The sequence below is a fragment of the Porites lutea genome, chromosome 13 (assembly GCF_958299795.1).
Source record: "Porites lutea chromosome 13, jaPorLute2.1, whole genome shotgun sequence".
Classification (NCBI taxonomy): domain Eukaryota; kingdom Metazoa; phylum Cnidaria; class Anthozoa; order Scleractinia; family Poritidae; genus Porites; species Porites lutea.
The window spans coordinates 23,604,553-23,620,417 of NC_133213.1; the positions used below are offsets into that span (position 1 = coordinate 23,604,553).

Genomic DNA, 15,865 nt, shown 5'->3' on the forward strand with positions numbered 1-15,865 from the left:
AGAAATCGCATTAGGACGCAGTAGGACAAAGATGGAGTAATTCAGATCAAGTTCACATCCACTCTGGGAGCTTCCGGTGAGTAATTCAACCCTGTTTTAACATTCTTTTTAATATAAAAAGAATATTATATGCGCGACTCACAGTCGACTCGGCCAGAAAAACTGCCTCACGAAATTCCCATGCACTTTTCTCTTAGATGGACCACATTTTAAAAATGTTTCTGGTGAAGCTCAGTTTTTCACGGCCGCCAACTTTACTATGCGCAGTGAGAGATGCACATTGACGCCCCATGTAAGGAAATCCAAGACAGTCTTGGATTCTGGATTCCACGCAGTGGATTCCGGATTCCAGGTACTGGAATCTTTATTGGGATTCACGATTCCTTGAGCGGTTCAGGATTTTCTTAGATGATGCCAACATTGCCAAACCAGTGAATACCCTTTATCATGATACAGTTACAAGGCACCGTTTGTGGGAATATCACGATCGATCGGTTGTTTGTTGTTCTTCACCAAACCAAGTTACGGGAGATTCCTTGCAGGCCGAATTTTGTACAAAACAAAAGAGGGGCTGCATGTAAAGCCGTAACTTAGTGTTCTAATGACTTTTTCCGAGAAATTCCCATACCCTTCCCGTCCTCATTTCAAAACCACACTGCAAAAAGGAAGGTATACGCACCGCTTGCGCAGAGAGAACCTGGCCGATTAGAGGTAGTCAGATTCCCTCCCCGTATAAAACTTTGGTGAGTAACCCCCCGGTAAGCTTCACTGCATGAGCTTCGGCGACCAAAGCCGATCCAGCAGTCACCTAGCACAGATGCCATCGACTTATGTCGATTTTCAGGCACAAACGTTCCGATAAAAAGAGATTATTGCTAATACTTTTAACAGCAACCTGAAATTGGAACGCCACTATCAATGACACAGATGACAACGCCATTGTTCTTTAAGATGGAAGAACAGAAATACCTCAATAAGAAAAACATCGCAAATTTGCTGACCACCCGTTTTCTGATTGTATTTGTTACATCTTGGAAACTCAATCTGAACCCCCTCCTCCTCTAAATAGCAACTAGAGTAATCAATGACAATTGTAACAGTTGTCGTGTTGCAGCATATATCTTACCGCAGAAATTGCCTCATTTTTTTTTCAGAAATGCGGACGTTTTTTGTGGTTTTCAGCAGGTGAAGTGCAGCCGCAAGGCTGAAAATTTAGTTAAAAGGCCGCTGAAAGTTTTGGATAAAGATTATATATTCCAAAAAGAAGATCGTAACAAAAAATTCTGTTTAAAACATCTGCTTGTACGCTTGATGTCGTATTTTAATATCACATGAAACCACTTTTAGTAAATTCGACCTCCACTGGCAGTTCCGGCCACGGGACCGCATGCGGCTCTTACAGATCTTTTTTGTTTGTCATCATTTCTTTTTTTTTTCTCTCTCTCTCTCTCTTCTAATCCTTTCTAACTTTAAATAGTTCATGACGATATACAGATCAACAAATTCGCAAAAAATAATCTTGAAACATTCGAATCACTGGGCTAATAATTGACTCAGAGCGAATATCCTAGTTATCAGGGTTATGATTGAATTATAACATCATAAATCAACGCAGCACTCTACATGTATTAAACAGTGAAAATTTGGAATTAGCAATGCTCAAAAAAGAAGAAACTGCTCACCTGACTCAAATGATTTTTTTAGCCGGGAGCAGAGTACATATTTTGGGCTCGTTCGATTGACCGACCATATTCCAGAATAGCAGGACAGAATAATCCAGAATATTCGTTCGGTTAACCTGCTATGTTCGTAATAATGGAATTAGTACAGAAAAGGCTTCCGCTGTAACGGCTAAGGAAAAATCTCTTCGGAATTTTTTTTTCTCCTTTAAGGAAAGAGAGAAAGCAATTCACGAAACTGACCTGAGTTGACCAAACATGTATCGTCGAAATGCTGATCTGCATTAACAAATTAAACAGATGGTCGCTGGCGACAGAATTGGCACATCTGGGCCTGATTGTTTGATATCCATAACAACTGTAACAAAAAAATTCAATGATATTGAGAAAACCATAGACTAACAAAACGGTCAGAACAGTTTAATATGTTCCTAACCTTGGCAAAGTGCACAGCTGAAAGAGGGTCCCTTCATAACCTGCTCCTTCCCAACACTCCCCACGGCGCTGTGTGTTCGTTCCCATCATCCCCCACTCGCCCTTCTTGCTTGTCTCTAGGATCCCGCTTTATCTTTGAGCTTTGGAAAAGCTTTTGGAGGAGGAAGAATCAAACCAACATTTGCCATTTTCCCAAAAATAACTTAACGTCAATAAGGGGAACTATAAGGGGGTATATTAATTCAATTATGGAAGAGAAAAAATTTGTATATTACTCATTTAACCACTTACTGATCAAAGGGAGAACCAGGGAAATTCTACTACTTGACTTAACAAATGTCTTAAGCATTTTTGGAATTGAGAATATTCGCTGGGTTGTTTTACTTTTTCATTGCAGCAAATCCTCCCACCCCCGCTCTCCATTCCTGTTAACAGGTTAATTGTTCGAGGTGAAATAAGCAGCTAGTAGATTACGGTATAACTGAAGCTAGAATAGAATGTTCCGTTTTACACACTTTGTCTGATGAACTTCTTGAAGTTCGACCATCCAAGACTAAAGAAACTTTATCTATAAAAACACTGAAGAAATAAAAATCCCATGGATACACCTACAGTCCGGGAATGAAAACCTACGCATAATAGCAGGATGCCCTTTAAAGCCCGCCCCACGCCTGGTGCTCACATTAGGATTAGATTTTTTTTTCTCGAAAAATTCTTATTTTTTAAAAAAGAGAACCAAAGATGCAGAGGTAGGCTTTCGTGAGCTTTGCTAAACAAGGCGAAAACCTGATTATTTTCTCTTTAGCCCACATTTAAATTTTTGAAAAAATCTCTGTTAAGAAACGTTTTACACCGTGGGGCGCTATACAAGTAGACTCCGAGCGCGGTCCAAAACCTTTAATATCGTCTTCTACATTGTGTACCATTTTTTACAGAAAAGGTACCTCAAAGTTCTTATACCTTCCAATGACAAATCGTTCCCCTTTCACGTACAATGGAACCTCGATTTAATGTTTATTGAAGGGACAAGGGGCTTGCAAAATATGTTCGCTATAACAAGGTTTCGTTTATTCGTTTATCATTCGTTAACAGTGCCTCCTAGCTAGATAAGCTTTTTAGCTATTTTCTACATGGCTTGTACCTTACATAAGTATTATTGTCTTTTTTTAATGTATTTTTTTCTGTGTGTGGTATAAATAAAGTTCTTGTCTTGTCTTGTCTTGTTTACAGTTCGAGGTAGTTCTTTTTCATGAATAGTTTACTTGCAGGCGAAGAATACCATTTGTCATTCCGAGGATTTCGATATATCGAGCCAGCCATCCTTTAATAAAAAGCCTCTTTAAATACCTTGTTACAGATCTGTATGCCGTGTCATACGTTGGAAGCCTCTTCGTGTGGATGGGCCATTTATACAGAGAACAGCCCCCCGACAAAGCGGGGGCGCATTAGTAGACACCATAACAAGCTACGTAGTAAATTGGAGCCAGCGATGACAGGTTTTGAAACTAAATGTGATTAACTTGCTGTGTCGTTAGAGGTGGATGCCAAGTCGATACTGAGATAGAATTCCTGTTGTTTCCTGAATAGATTAACCTTTTCATCGCATGATAACCACGCATTTGGCATTCACGTTCAAAGCTTCCCTCAGATGAAGTGATTTATCCCTTCTCTGTTCCTTGTTCTGCAGTTTCTCGGAAGCAAATAAAGCATCGGGAACCACGTATTTACACTTCCCAAAGCAAGCAAAGCCCTTCATTGTTTCCAGTTCATCGGTAAGTACTTTTCAATTACTAAGTATAAGAAGCTTTGTATAAACAAGTAATATAAGCTTACTAATCAATACCTGAAGACTGGAGTGTACTTGATGTGTCTGCTTTGATCCGTTGCAATGTTTTCCAAAACAGCTTGGATAACCACAGTTTAAGACTATCAACTACAAAATATGCTAATTTTTACTGTATTGCATGCTAGGCGCTGTTCAAATGAGAAGATCTGAACATTTGAAGTTGAGTTGATCAACTTTCCCTTTAAAAATATAAAGAAAAATCCGGAAGAAAAAACCCTCAGAATAATTAAGATAACTTCATGATTTCATATTGCTATTGCATATATATCACTGCATGTAGGAAAAGCAAACAGTGATACGGCAGAAACCTCATTTGGTCACAGAGACAATGAAACGCTATACTTTGGGCGTAAAGCTCACAAATTAACAGTTCCTCCAATATATTAAAAGTGATACGTTTATTAATGACGTTCCAAAGAAATTTCCAATCCTAACTGATTCAAAACATTGGCTTATTCATTCTTCCTGTAATGAATACGTTCTTTCCTTGCTGCAGTCAAAATACATCATATTTGTATTTTCACTGGCAAGAGAGATATCCGAATTCTTTCCATTCCCACCATCATGCACCATATATTTGTTATTTCCTACTTTCCCAGGTTTTTGTGCTGTTTCATAAAAAAACTTTAAAAGGTACCAAACTTGATCTTAACAATGGTGCTTGTAAGTGGCTCATTTATCCATATTTAGGTAGTGCTACTATGTACAGTAACTACGATGTAATAGACAGACTGGGAAGAGGAAAACGTGTGCTTTTGCACATCAGGATCTTATTTCACCTCTGACTGGGGCAAAACAATAGCTCATATATCAAGGTTATCACTATAAAGGCTTCGCTGTGGAGAGATTTCCAAAAACCATGGACTAACCCTTTGGAAAAATGCAAATTTTGAGGCTGTTTTAAATTAATGTTTGCATAGTCTAGAGAGGATTATTTTTTATTTATTTTGCATAAAAACAAAACATTGATAAAATCTCCACTTTTTGACAAAAACCATGGACTTACCCCTTTGGAAAAACGCAAATTTTGGGCCTTTTTTGAATCGATAATTTTATAGTGTCAAAGGGCTTCTTTTCTTTCTAGAACTTCACCAAGCACTTTTTCTTTATTTCGTTTGCATAGCAAGAACCTTAGACTAAAACCCTTGTGATATATAGAACTTTTGTAGCTTTTTTTAAATCGACTTTTTTATAGTCTAAGCAAGGCTAATTTTCTAAGTAAAACGTGACCAAAAAGCTTTTACTTGTCTTAGGTCGTTTTTATCCTTGTATTAACCTGCTTTTTTGGTTTTTAAGCCTGTTCTTGGTAGTTTGTTTTACCTCTTTATCAGGTTTTTTTTGGCATGTTTTTATCTGTTTTTTTAACTGCTTTTTAAGTTGTTTTTGCCTCTTTGTATGCAGTGGCAGATCCAGGGGAGGGGCCCGGGGGAATGGGCTCTCCCTTACACCCCCCACCCCCCTCCCCCCCCCGCTTATCTCAAGATCTGGATCCGGCACTGGTATGGGTGTGTTAAGCGGATTTTTAGGGTATTTTGGACCGTCATTATGGGGGTTTTAGCTACTTTTTAGGAAATTTTTGCTTGTTTCTATTTCACGAAAAATGAAGGGTGAAAAAATTGCAGTTTGTTGGCCAAAATCATGGGCTAAGCGCTTTCGAAAATTCCACTTTTTGGAACTATATAAGATCGATATTTTTATAGTTTTAGAACGGCTGTTTTCTATCTAGAACATTACCAAACATTATCTCATGGCCTTAAGAAAGCCAAAAACGAACTATGAAAAAAATCAATTTTTGGCAAAAATTATGGAAAAGTTTGCTATTATATAAAATCGATATTTTTATGTTTCTATCAAGGCTTGTTTTCTATCTAGAACATTACCAAACATTGTTTTATGGCTATAGTTATTATTTGTTCATATTCTTAAAGGAAAAGTAAGTTATCCTATATTAGAAAAATACATTTTTTGTATAAAGTCGCAATTTTGACTGATGAGGAGTGAGACTGAAATAGAATGATTTAACGTTTTGTGGAATTTAATTCATCCATGCAGCTATTTTGTAGTCTCGTCCCTTCCCCCACGTTCACTGCTCGTCAGAAAAAACGTCAATGTTTGTAAAACACGACAAGGATGTCTACATGCCAATCTGGTAAGGACCGTGGGTGTGACAAAGTGTGACCGCTGCACCCCTAACCCCCCCACCCCCCCACCCCTTCCCCCCTACCACCACCCTTTGAAAAATCCTATTCACGCCTCAGTCTTAATAATGTGGTGTGTCCAATACTCTTTCAGAAAAATCTTTGGATATCAGACTTATACTTCAGAGTTTGGAGGATCTGGGCTTCTAGAGTACCTGACTTATTTTCCAAACCAAAGTAAAGGCACGTTCTGATGAAGCCCTGATGAAATGATTATGGATGCAAAGTACCAGTTGTCAAACGCAACAGCTGAAAATGTAACTTTGCCAACCAAAACAATTGATGGCTATAACTTTAACACAGAAATCGCAGTGCTTTTGTTGATTGCTGTTGGAATTATAATCATCAACGGAGTCGTTTTGTATCTATTTATCAAGGAAAAGACTTTGCGAACTACTTCAAACTACCCACTTTTCAGCCTGGCTCTCTGTGACTTTCTCTGTGGTATTGTTGTCATCCCTTTGTTTACAATATCGGGCTTTACATCACTGCTTAAGTCCTCAGTCGAAATTAAGTTCTATCTGGGATTCCTAGTCACTGTTCTTCACAACTTTGTAGCTATCGCTACTGTCTACCATCTTGTTGTTATCACCGCAGAGCGATACATGGCCATCAAATATCCGCTTAAACACCTAGTCATTCGCAAGAAACGTATTCAAAAGGTGTTGGTCATAGTTTGGAGCTCCTCGCTGCTGATTTCGTTTGTACCTTTTACATGGATTAGTGCGATATTCCCAGTATACCAGCCAGTATCAAAATATTACGTGCTTGGTTTCACCGCATTCTGCCTGTTGTTTGCCTTCTTTGTACCATACTGCTTCATGCTGTTCGCATTTGTGCATATATTCAAAGCCATAAATACAGCATCTCCAAAAAAGTATCTACAAGCGGCCGTCAAGGGACGAAGACACAGCAAACATTTGGAAACAGTCTCCGGTGAGTGGAGGTGCTTGTTACTGTTTGCCATCATGGCTTTTGTATTTCTCGTGAGTTGGGGACCTCGGTTCGTATTATCTCTGTTATATCAATTGCAAGTCAGTTCCTTGAGACTTGATGCAGCATCTCAAGTGGCTCTTCTAGTCAGGTACACCACTTCAGTGGTCAATCCACTTCTTTACACCTTCTTTAAAAGAGATTTACTTCGATCTTTTAAGTTACTTTTCAAAAGGCATTTCCCGAATAGGCGAATATCTCCCTCGTTCTCAGCCTTATCTCTGAGACGAACAACCTTGAAGGGTGATCCCAATAACAACTCAACCATAACTACTCCAAGCAGAGATACTCCAAAACTGCTGTCGTTTCAGTTTGAACTTCGCTGCCAAAGTTGAATGTGAAGTAGTCTGCTCATAGTCTTTGGATATGTGTGCATTTGGAGCCTGTACTGACACACTTTTTAATACCTTTAAAAACTTTGCAATAAAATCACCTTTGATCGTTTACTTTGTAACTTGGTAGTATCGCCGGTCGAATTTCTTTATAGATTTAAAAACTGTAGCATAAACCGTTGCGTTGTGAAAAAAGGCCACCCTACTTTTGGTTATGTTATTCTCATTAGCAAATGAGTAAAGCTATCGTCAGCTAAATGAAGATATTCTTCTTCCTTTATTTTATATGTAATATATGTAAAAGTATAGAAGCCCACAGATAAATTTCCGTAAATTTCTCAAAAAGTACTTCTTTTTTGCCGAAGCCAAGCAGGCCACTAGCTTAAATAGTTTTCACCCTTTAATTACCTAAATAAAAAGTGCAGAGGACTCCGTGGAAAAATTAAATTTGTTTTTTTTTGTTGTTGTCGTTTTTTCTAGATCTAAATCATTCTGCAACTGTGTGACAAGAATCTTGTGTTTTTGGAATAGTTATTGGACAAACCCCAAATATCAGTTTGTTTTTAGTACTTCCTCGAAGTTCGCATTCTATCTAAACGCACAAAAAGTTTCTGAAACAATGAAACGTCTGCATTCAGTCTGCTTTTCTTTTAATGTATTCATATTCAACATAAATTCGGTAGCTGGAGCCCTTCCATGTGCACGTCTGGTCGTGGTGAGGGCTACCACTGTATATCATGTAGACTATTAATTTTGAGTCCACTGAGCTACCCACGGGAAGCTCTTAAGTCATACAGAGACTCAGTTACCAAGCTAAGCAGCATCTTATATACACGCACACTTCCACCTTTCATTTGTCTCCCAGCGAAAGGTACGAAGCTCATAGCTTAAGCTCAAGCTTACAGGACAAAAGTCATACCACTCTTGATCGGTCACGTACTAAGAAAGTAATACCTATCAACACATACATAAAAAACATCCGTGAACTGACTACACGCGTACGTAGCTGTACCCTTAATAGAAGATTATGTAGAATTCCAGACAGATAAAACTTGATGAAGGTCATTATTAAGGAGACATTACGTAAATAAATGACACTGGGACTTTGAAATTGATCATTGTAATCTACATTTAGCAACACGCCACTAGGAGTTAAAATTTGTCCAACAAACATTGGCATAACTGTCGGAATCAAAGTGTACTGTTGAGTGATTTAATATAGCTCAACAGAGCACTCTATTACGTGATGAGAGACACATTCATGCTTTTACTATAGATGAATTCTACAATCTTCCTCTTTTTTTTGTGATTTCTTAAACAGTCTAACTGAACCTAAAATTATGTAATATTAATGGCTCAGTTATCGCAGCAAAGCTCAATTTTGAGTTGTATAATGATGCGAGAATTCAAAATTGAACACAAGGAAGGCGTCAACTTAAATTCTTAAGTACTTGTGCTTTAAAAAAAGGAAAACCTAAGCGCACTTATGACGGGGTCACGCCCATTATAATCCAGTCCATAAAATATGCTCGTGACTTAATCGTTTTCACTACACTTTTTCTTTTCTGAAATACTGACTTTTTATTTCATTAATTTTGTTTTTAGCTAAGTGTACAGTAGGTACCATTGAAAATGATGAAGTGTTTGTATTTTTGTATTGCATGTCCCAGTTCCAGTCAACACTGATTATCACTGCTATCGTTGAGGATTAACACTCTCTAGGCATGTGATAAAATATGGACTGGACTGGATTGATAAAACATGGACCGGATTAATAAAACATGTATTAATAAAACATGGAGGGATAAAACATGGATTAAGTTAACGTAACAATTTTAACCTTTCAAGTGTGGGGACTTGGAATGAACATCTTTTGCTTCTAAAATGTCAACGACAACAGACATAAGATGACTTCATCAGATTAACAGTTAACGAATCATCTTGTGGAAGAGGAGAAAGCATTCGAAATAAAACCAAAATAAAACAAATAAATAAGCAAACAAAGTGAAATAAAATAAAAAGGACGACATGAACAGCAACAGAAAGAAAACACCAAGCAAATTTGAAAATTTCATTTTTTCCAACTACATTGCTGGTTATGCAAAACCCACACTGGATCAGTATTATTACGTAACGTAACCGTTTGCAGAGTTCACTTGGGAAATCTAAACAATAGAAAAATTAACTTAGCTTATTCTTGGGAAAAGAGATAATGACAATAAATAATTATACCTCGTCCCGTCCAAACAGTTTCACAAGTGAACCCTATAAGATGGGAGATGGTTTAATGAGTGTTCAATTTTTGTGAATTAATTAATCAATTAATTAATGAAATTATTTATTTATTATATATTAATGTGATCGTTGTTTAAAAAGGATTAAAGAATGTTGCAAGAGGAAATATCATATTCTGTTGATTTTCAATAAGAATATAAGTTTTATCTATTAGTCGTCAATGCTCATATTTTACTGCAGTGATGTCGTGATCTGTCGTCAAATTACTTCATTGTGTCAATCACGTTATACCCAGATGTTGGATGTGATGAGAGCATTATTCCTTGAAATTTTGGTGACCGTTTTAAGAGCGGTTTTAAACTTATAGAGGGGTTCCTCCAAACATCCCCCTCCCCCCCGTTCCCCGGTCGCAGGAAGAAGGACGAAACCTAAAGTACTCTCCCTTTGTCTTTGCTGTTTTGGGGTTCAGAAGTTCAAGCAAGGTAGGAGCTACATTTTGGGATTAAAAGCATGCCAAGATACGTGATACCGGGATTTAGAGATCCCTTAACGTGGACCCGCTAAAAGTGTACAGATATGATGTCGATCATTATCGCTATCACCATCAAAAAGCCATCAATAAGCCATCGTCATCGTCATCCAAGACAGTCTTAAATTCTGGATTTCACGCCGTAGATTCCAGATTCCGACACTGGATCCAAATCATTGTCAGTGGAACTTGGATTCGGGATTCCAATCTTTACTGGCATTCCGGATTCCTAGAGCTGTATTCCGGATTCCTATTCCCAAGACTCCGAACTCCAGAAACAAATATTTCCAGGATACTGGATCACACAAGCAAAAATTATCGAGATTGCCTTACTTGGGGTGAATTTCCTTAATTAAAATTGCATAAAACAATAAACTGGAACTACGAAATCGGGAATGCAAATCGAGCGAAAAAGGAACATGTCTACAGAAAATTCACGAAATATTGCTTTCTGCTTAAATTTTTATTTTCTAATACAATTTCGCCAAAGGGGTTAATTAGTCAATAGTTTTGGTCAAAAATTGGCCATTTTTCCATCTTTTTTTAAAGCAATATTAGCCAGGAAAATGTCTTTACGATATTCTACAACGAAAAAACGCCTTTCTAGGCTACAAAAATAACAAGTCAAAAAGTCGAAAAAATTGAGATTTTTAAAGCGGTTAGCCCATGCTTTTCATCAACAATTGGCCATTTTTCCATCTTTCTTTTAAGGCAATTTAGGGCAGAAAAATTTTTTTTACGTTATTTTAGAACGAAAAACCGCCGTTCTATTTAATAAAAAAAGGAGACCAAAAAGTCGAAACATTGAGATTTTTCAAAAGGGGTTAGTCCGTGGTTTAGGTCAAAAATGGCCATTTTTCCAACTTTTTTTTTTAGGCAATATAGGCCAGGAAAATGTCTTTTACGATATTCTAGAACGAAAAAACGCCTTTCTAGGCTATAAAAACAAGAAGATTAAAAAGTCGAAAAATTGAGATTGTTCCAAAGGGATTAACGCATGGTTTTGGTCAAAAATTGGCCATTTTTCCATCTTTTTTTTTTTAGGCAGTATAGGCCAGGAAAATTTGTTTTACGATATTCTAGAAGGAAAAAACGCCTGTCTAGGCTAGAAAACCAAGAAGTTTAAAAAGTCGAAAAATTGAGAGTTTTTCAAGGGGTTAGTTGGTCATAAATTGGCCATTTTTTCCATCTCTTTTTTTCAGACCAGCATGCCTTTGGGGTGTCCTATTCAAGATGGCGACAGCAACGATTGTCAGGTACCCGATTGTCAACAAGACGATAGAGGACTTAGATTTAAGAAGAGGTCTTAAGTCGTAATAAGAAGCAAAACTTTTGTCGAAATTAACTTTTAGACTTTGTGTCAAGAGATTTTATTGAATTCGCGTGGAGTTTAAGGTCACTAGACAGAATACCAGAGTTGTTCAATGGCATCACATCATCTGACACCGTTGAGGTCGAGAGGTCGAAGACGCAGTAAGAAGAGAATTGGAAGGGCCGGGAAAACTCCTTGGTTACCGGCGAACTTGTGTATAATATACGATGTAGATCTAGATGCACTCGCTAAAAAAGGCTCCTTAAATTGAGAAGAAGAAAGGCCAAAGGCAACTTCACATCACGAGGCCCAAACTGGGTTCATTCTCTTGATGGCCACGATAAATTAATTGGCTATCAAAACAGCACTCTTCCTATCGCCGTTTACGGATGCATTGACACTTGCAGCCGAAAAATTCTTTGGGCAAAGGTCTGGGTTTACTTGTTCAAAGCAAGAACGATAGCGAGTAAGCTTAGGCTGGAGAAAGGATCAGAAAACAGACTAATGGCTTTAATGCACTCCTTTCTCCGACAGCATCATGGGAACATGGATCCAGTGAAGACAGTCATGTATGGGCCGTCAACTTCCAATCAGGTATGTGCACTTTTTTATTTGATGCAGTGTTTTTCTTGCACCAAAGTACTTGAATTCTAATTTTAAACGTTTGCAGAAATGTCCTATCCTGTGTCTTGGTAATTAAAAATGGAAACTCCATCAGGACATGATGAAATTCCGAACCTGAGATCAGTCTCAATTTTCATTTTGCCTTGTAAATAACATTCGGGCAGGCAAGGCGAAACGAAAAGAGAGCCTGATACAAGCCTTTACAAAACGTCTGCCGCCCACTTTTTTGATTGATTGACATTTGCTGAATCAGCCAACCAAAATTGCATCCGTTGCTTGTTTTTTTAGTATGCAAATTATTCATTTGTGGAAAAACTGCAGACTTGCTGACTTAAAAAATCACCTATACCTTTTATTTTTTTCAACTAAAAATAAAACAGTCAACACAAATCACATTTAACTTCTTATGAGATTACAGGAGATCTCAAAGGTTTTTCTGTTGGTGTAGAAGGTCAAAAGTTTTCGAAAAGACGGCGACACGATGTTCTAGTTTTAATAGTTTGGTCAAGCATGCTCGAATTTAAAATACTGAAATTTCTATTTTCTGTTGCCTTTTTATTTCCCTTGGCAGAAATTTTGCCCAATTTTCAGTATGTACATAATTCTTTAAAAATCCTGGAGAAACAAATTGCGAATTTTTTCAAAGGATATATAAATTATCTCAGTACAAACCAAACGAGTTCTCAAGTGTATTTAATTGAGCTGATGTAGTCCCATGAGTGCACAAGTTTGCAATTTGCGAATTTACTAGAGAAACAAACGTCTAAAAAATATATAATTTTTTATAAATCCAGGTAAATCTTATGTGCCAATTTGGAAAGATGAAACAAGACTACTAAAAATGCATGCTGAACTGACCTATAAACAAAACGAAAAACAATATTTCAGACATACTTTGTAGTTCTCTTTAGTCAGGGCTTCTGACAGGTTGCGGAAGAAAAGTCAAATTTCATGGGATTTTTAGGGACAAATTCGCGGAAAAATCGGCGGATTTTGTGGTAATTTTGCTAGAGTTTTCAGGGCAGACTTCACTAAAAAGCAATCGGTAAAAAACGGCCGATTTTGTGGTTATTTTCAAGGCAAATTTCGCTAGAAATCAATTGGTTCTGGGCTGATCAGACCAGCGTTTTTATTGTTTTTCTAAGAGAGGTCATAATTTTCTGCTCTTTCAACAACAATAGACTGTCACAACAATACGTTCCAGAAATGAACCAATGGCAAAGCCTTTAACATCATGGTTAGTGCCCAGTTTTTTGCAACATAATCTACGCCTGGTAGTTTGGGGATGTTGTTTTAGTGACGAAGTTCGAAGATAAATTTGCAAGTTTATGTCAAGTAAACAGCCCCAGTAATTTCAAATATGCTGTACAGACATGTATTTGATAAGATTTCTACCGAATTTCTCATTATTTTTCGTGTGTTTGTGAATTTCACAGGATTTTGCGGATAATTTACCTCAATTTTGCGGCCCCGTGACCACGCGAAATATCAGAAGCCCTGTTTAGTTGTGTTGTTGGTTTACTGCAGGTCTGAAAAACTCGCTAAATTTATTAATCGAAATTAACAAACAGCAAACAACCAACGTACATCTAGTGAGGTCACCAGTTTTCCTGGCTTTTTTTTTACAACAAGCGAAGGCAAACAACAAGTCTGTAACCTTAACACTAGCACTACTAGCTTATAATAATGCCTGCAAAAAATTCCTTGAACAACGGTGCAATGTTTTTCATCTAATACTTCACAGTTGGCGATTGAGGTTTCTTTTGCAGTGAGCCTCCGCCTGGTATATATTTACCTGTGACTCACGTATACCATCCTTTCGAAAACTTTTTACTTCCTATGCCAACAGAAATAACCTTCGAGATTTCCTTTAATCTCGCAAGAAGTTAAAAGCTATTTTTTAAGTCGGCGAGTCTGAAAAATTTGCATACTAAAAGAACAAGCAATGGCTCCGAAGTAATTTTGGTTAGCTGATTCCGCAAATGTCAATCAGTCAAAAAAGTGGGCGGTAGACGTTTTGAGAAGGTTTGTATCAGGCTCTCTTTTCGTTTAGCCTTGCCCACCGGAATGTTATTTACAAAGCGAAACGAAAATACAACTGAACACTACTATCCAGCCACCTTGTTCAAATTGTACTTTTCCTTGTCTTTATTATTTTATGGCTCAAGCAGTGTACTTAATGTTACTCATTCCCAGCTACACCAATGTTGCTCAGCACACACTCTCGTACATACTAACAGCTCACCTTTTAATTGACTTTTGGATGCTCTTTGAACTTAAGACAAGCATTAGACAAGGATGTTTAACTGGTTCCCTAGTAAGAGTGTATAAATCAAGGAACCTTGTAGGTTTGGAATTTCATAACCTGAGATCAGGCCCAATTTTAGCGATTCTCATACCTTCTCTCTGACAGCTACCGCTAAAATTGGGACTGATACAAACTCTCACAAGTTTGTGCTCACTGCGGCCAGATTTTGGCGACAATGCTGATTGGCTGTTAGAACAATGCCACAGGATCTGATTGGCTGTTGGAATCAACAGAAGTTGAAAGAGCTTATTCCTTGCATGGTTGTTTTCGCGAATGATCAGCCATGGGCGGAGAGAAGGATCGATTTTGCTGTCTTTTTTATTTTATGGTCATATAGTAGGAAAATATGCCTTAATATGTGCCAAGGAAATTCAGAAAATTCAGATGGTTGTTTATATCTTCTCAGGATTTGCTTTATTCATGGAACTAAAGTGAGTGTATCGCAGAGTTGAATCTCTCTGCAAGTTGTTGACCACGAACAATGTGTAAAATGTGCAAATCACATGAGTGCAAATCAAAATACCGTCCGTCTTAAAACTCGTTTCATTTGAAAGTTTAGCTGGGAATGACTTCTCTGAACGGGGTACCCAGGCACGCTCAACTTTTAAAATACAGAAATTTCTATTGTTCTGTTGCCTTTATATTTTTCTTGGCAATTTTCCCCGTTTTTCAGTACATAAATCTTAAAAAATCTTGGAGAAATATGTCAAGAACTTTTTCAAAGGATATATAAATAATCTCAGAGCAAACCAAATGAGTTGTGAAGTGCATTTGATTACCCGGCCTTCCTTTCAGGAAGAGACGGGTTAAAAAATAGCTTGGGTTTTTCCTTCGTCGTCAAATCGCCCTCTGCTCTTTAAATCGCATGCCTGTACTGGCGAAATATCACGTGATCGATTTCTTGCAAATTCATTGGCTTAGAGGCAAAATCCCCTTGGCATGTTGTCAAGAACAAAAGGCAGCTTTTTTGTCAGTCGGTAGCCAGAGAAGCGTTAATGTTGTTCTTTTGTTGCCTCTATGAGAGATCGACAATTATTTTGGTCAAAATGTTTAGTGATACGTTGTCTAGAGGATAATGCATCGTGGAACTGCCGGACAAACACAGTGACTCGATCTGTTTAATCGAGATCGGCGTTGCGATCACTTGTTGCAAGAAGAAGACATTCTAAAAAGGTGGGTAATTTTCACTTTTTATGTTTAGTGCAAGTCTATGTATAACAGTTGAAGGAACACTATTGTACTTTGTTCTGGCGAGTAAGTGTGTACTGAGGTGTAAGGAAGAAGCAGTTTTGTAAAATGTATGAACCGTTTTTGTGCTAAATTGTGCAACTTGACTGTTCGATCTGTAAAGTAACATGTCCACATATGTCACTG

At 37.6% G+C, this 15,865-nt stretch overlaps 1 protein-coding gene across 1 annotated transcript; it reads left to right on the forward strand.

Annotated features, from left to right (window-relative positions):
- Positions 1-3,663: 3,663 nt before the first annotated feature.
- LOC140923025 (melanopsin-like) lies at positions 3,664-9,805 on the forward strand. Its single transcript, XM_073373082.1, has 2 exons — positions 3,664-3,886; positions 6,253-9,805. Exon 2 carries the CDS (start codon positions 6,368-6,370, stop codon positions 7,484-7,486), a length of 1,119 nt encoding a protein of 372 aa, XP_073229183.1. The 5' UTR covers positions 3,664-3,886; positions 6,253-6,367; the 3' UTR covers positions 7,487-9,805.
- Positions 9,806-15,865: the final 6,060 nt, after the last annotated feature.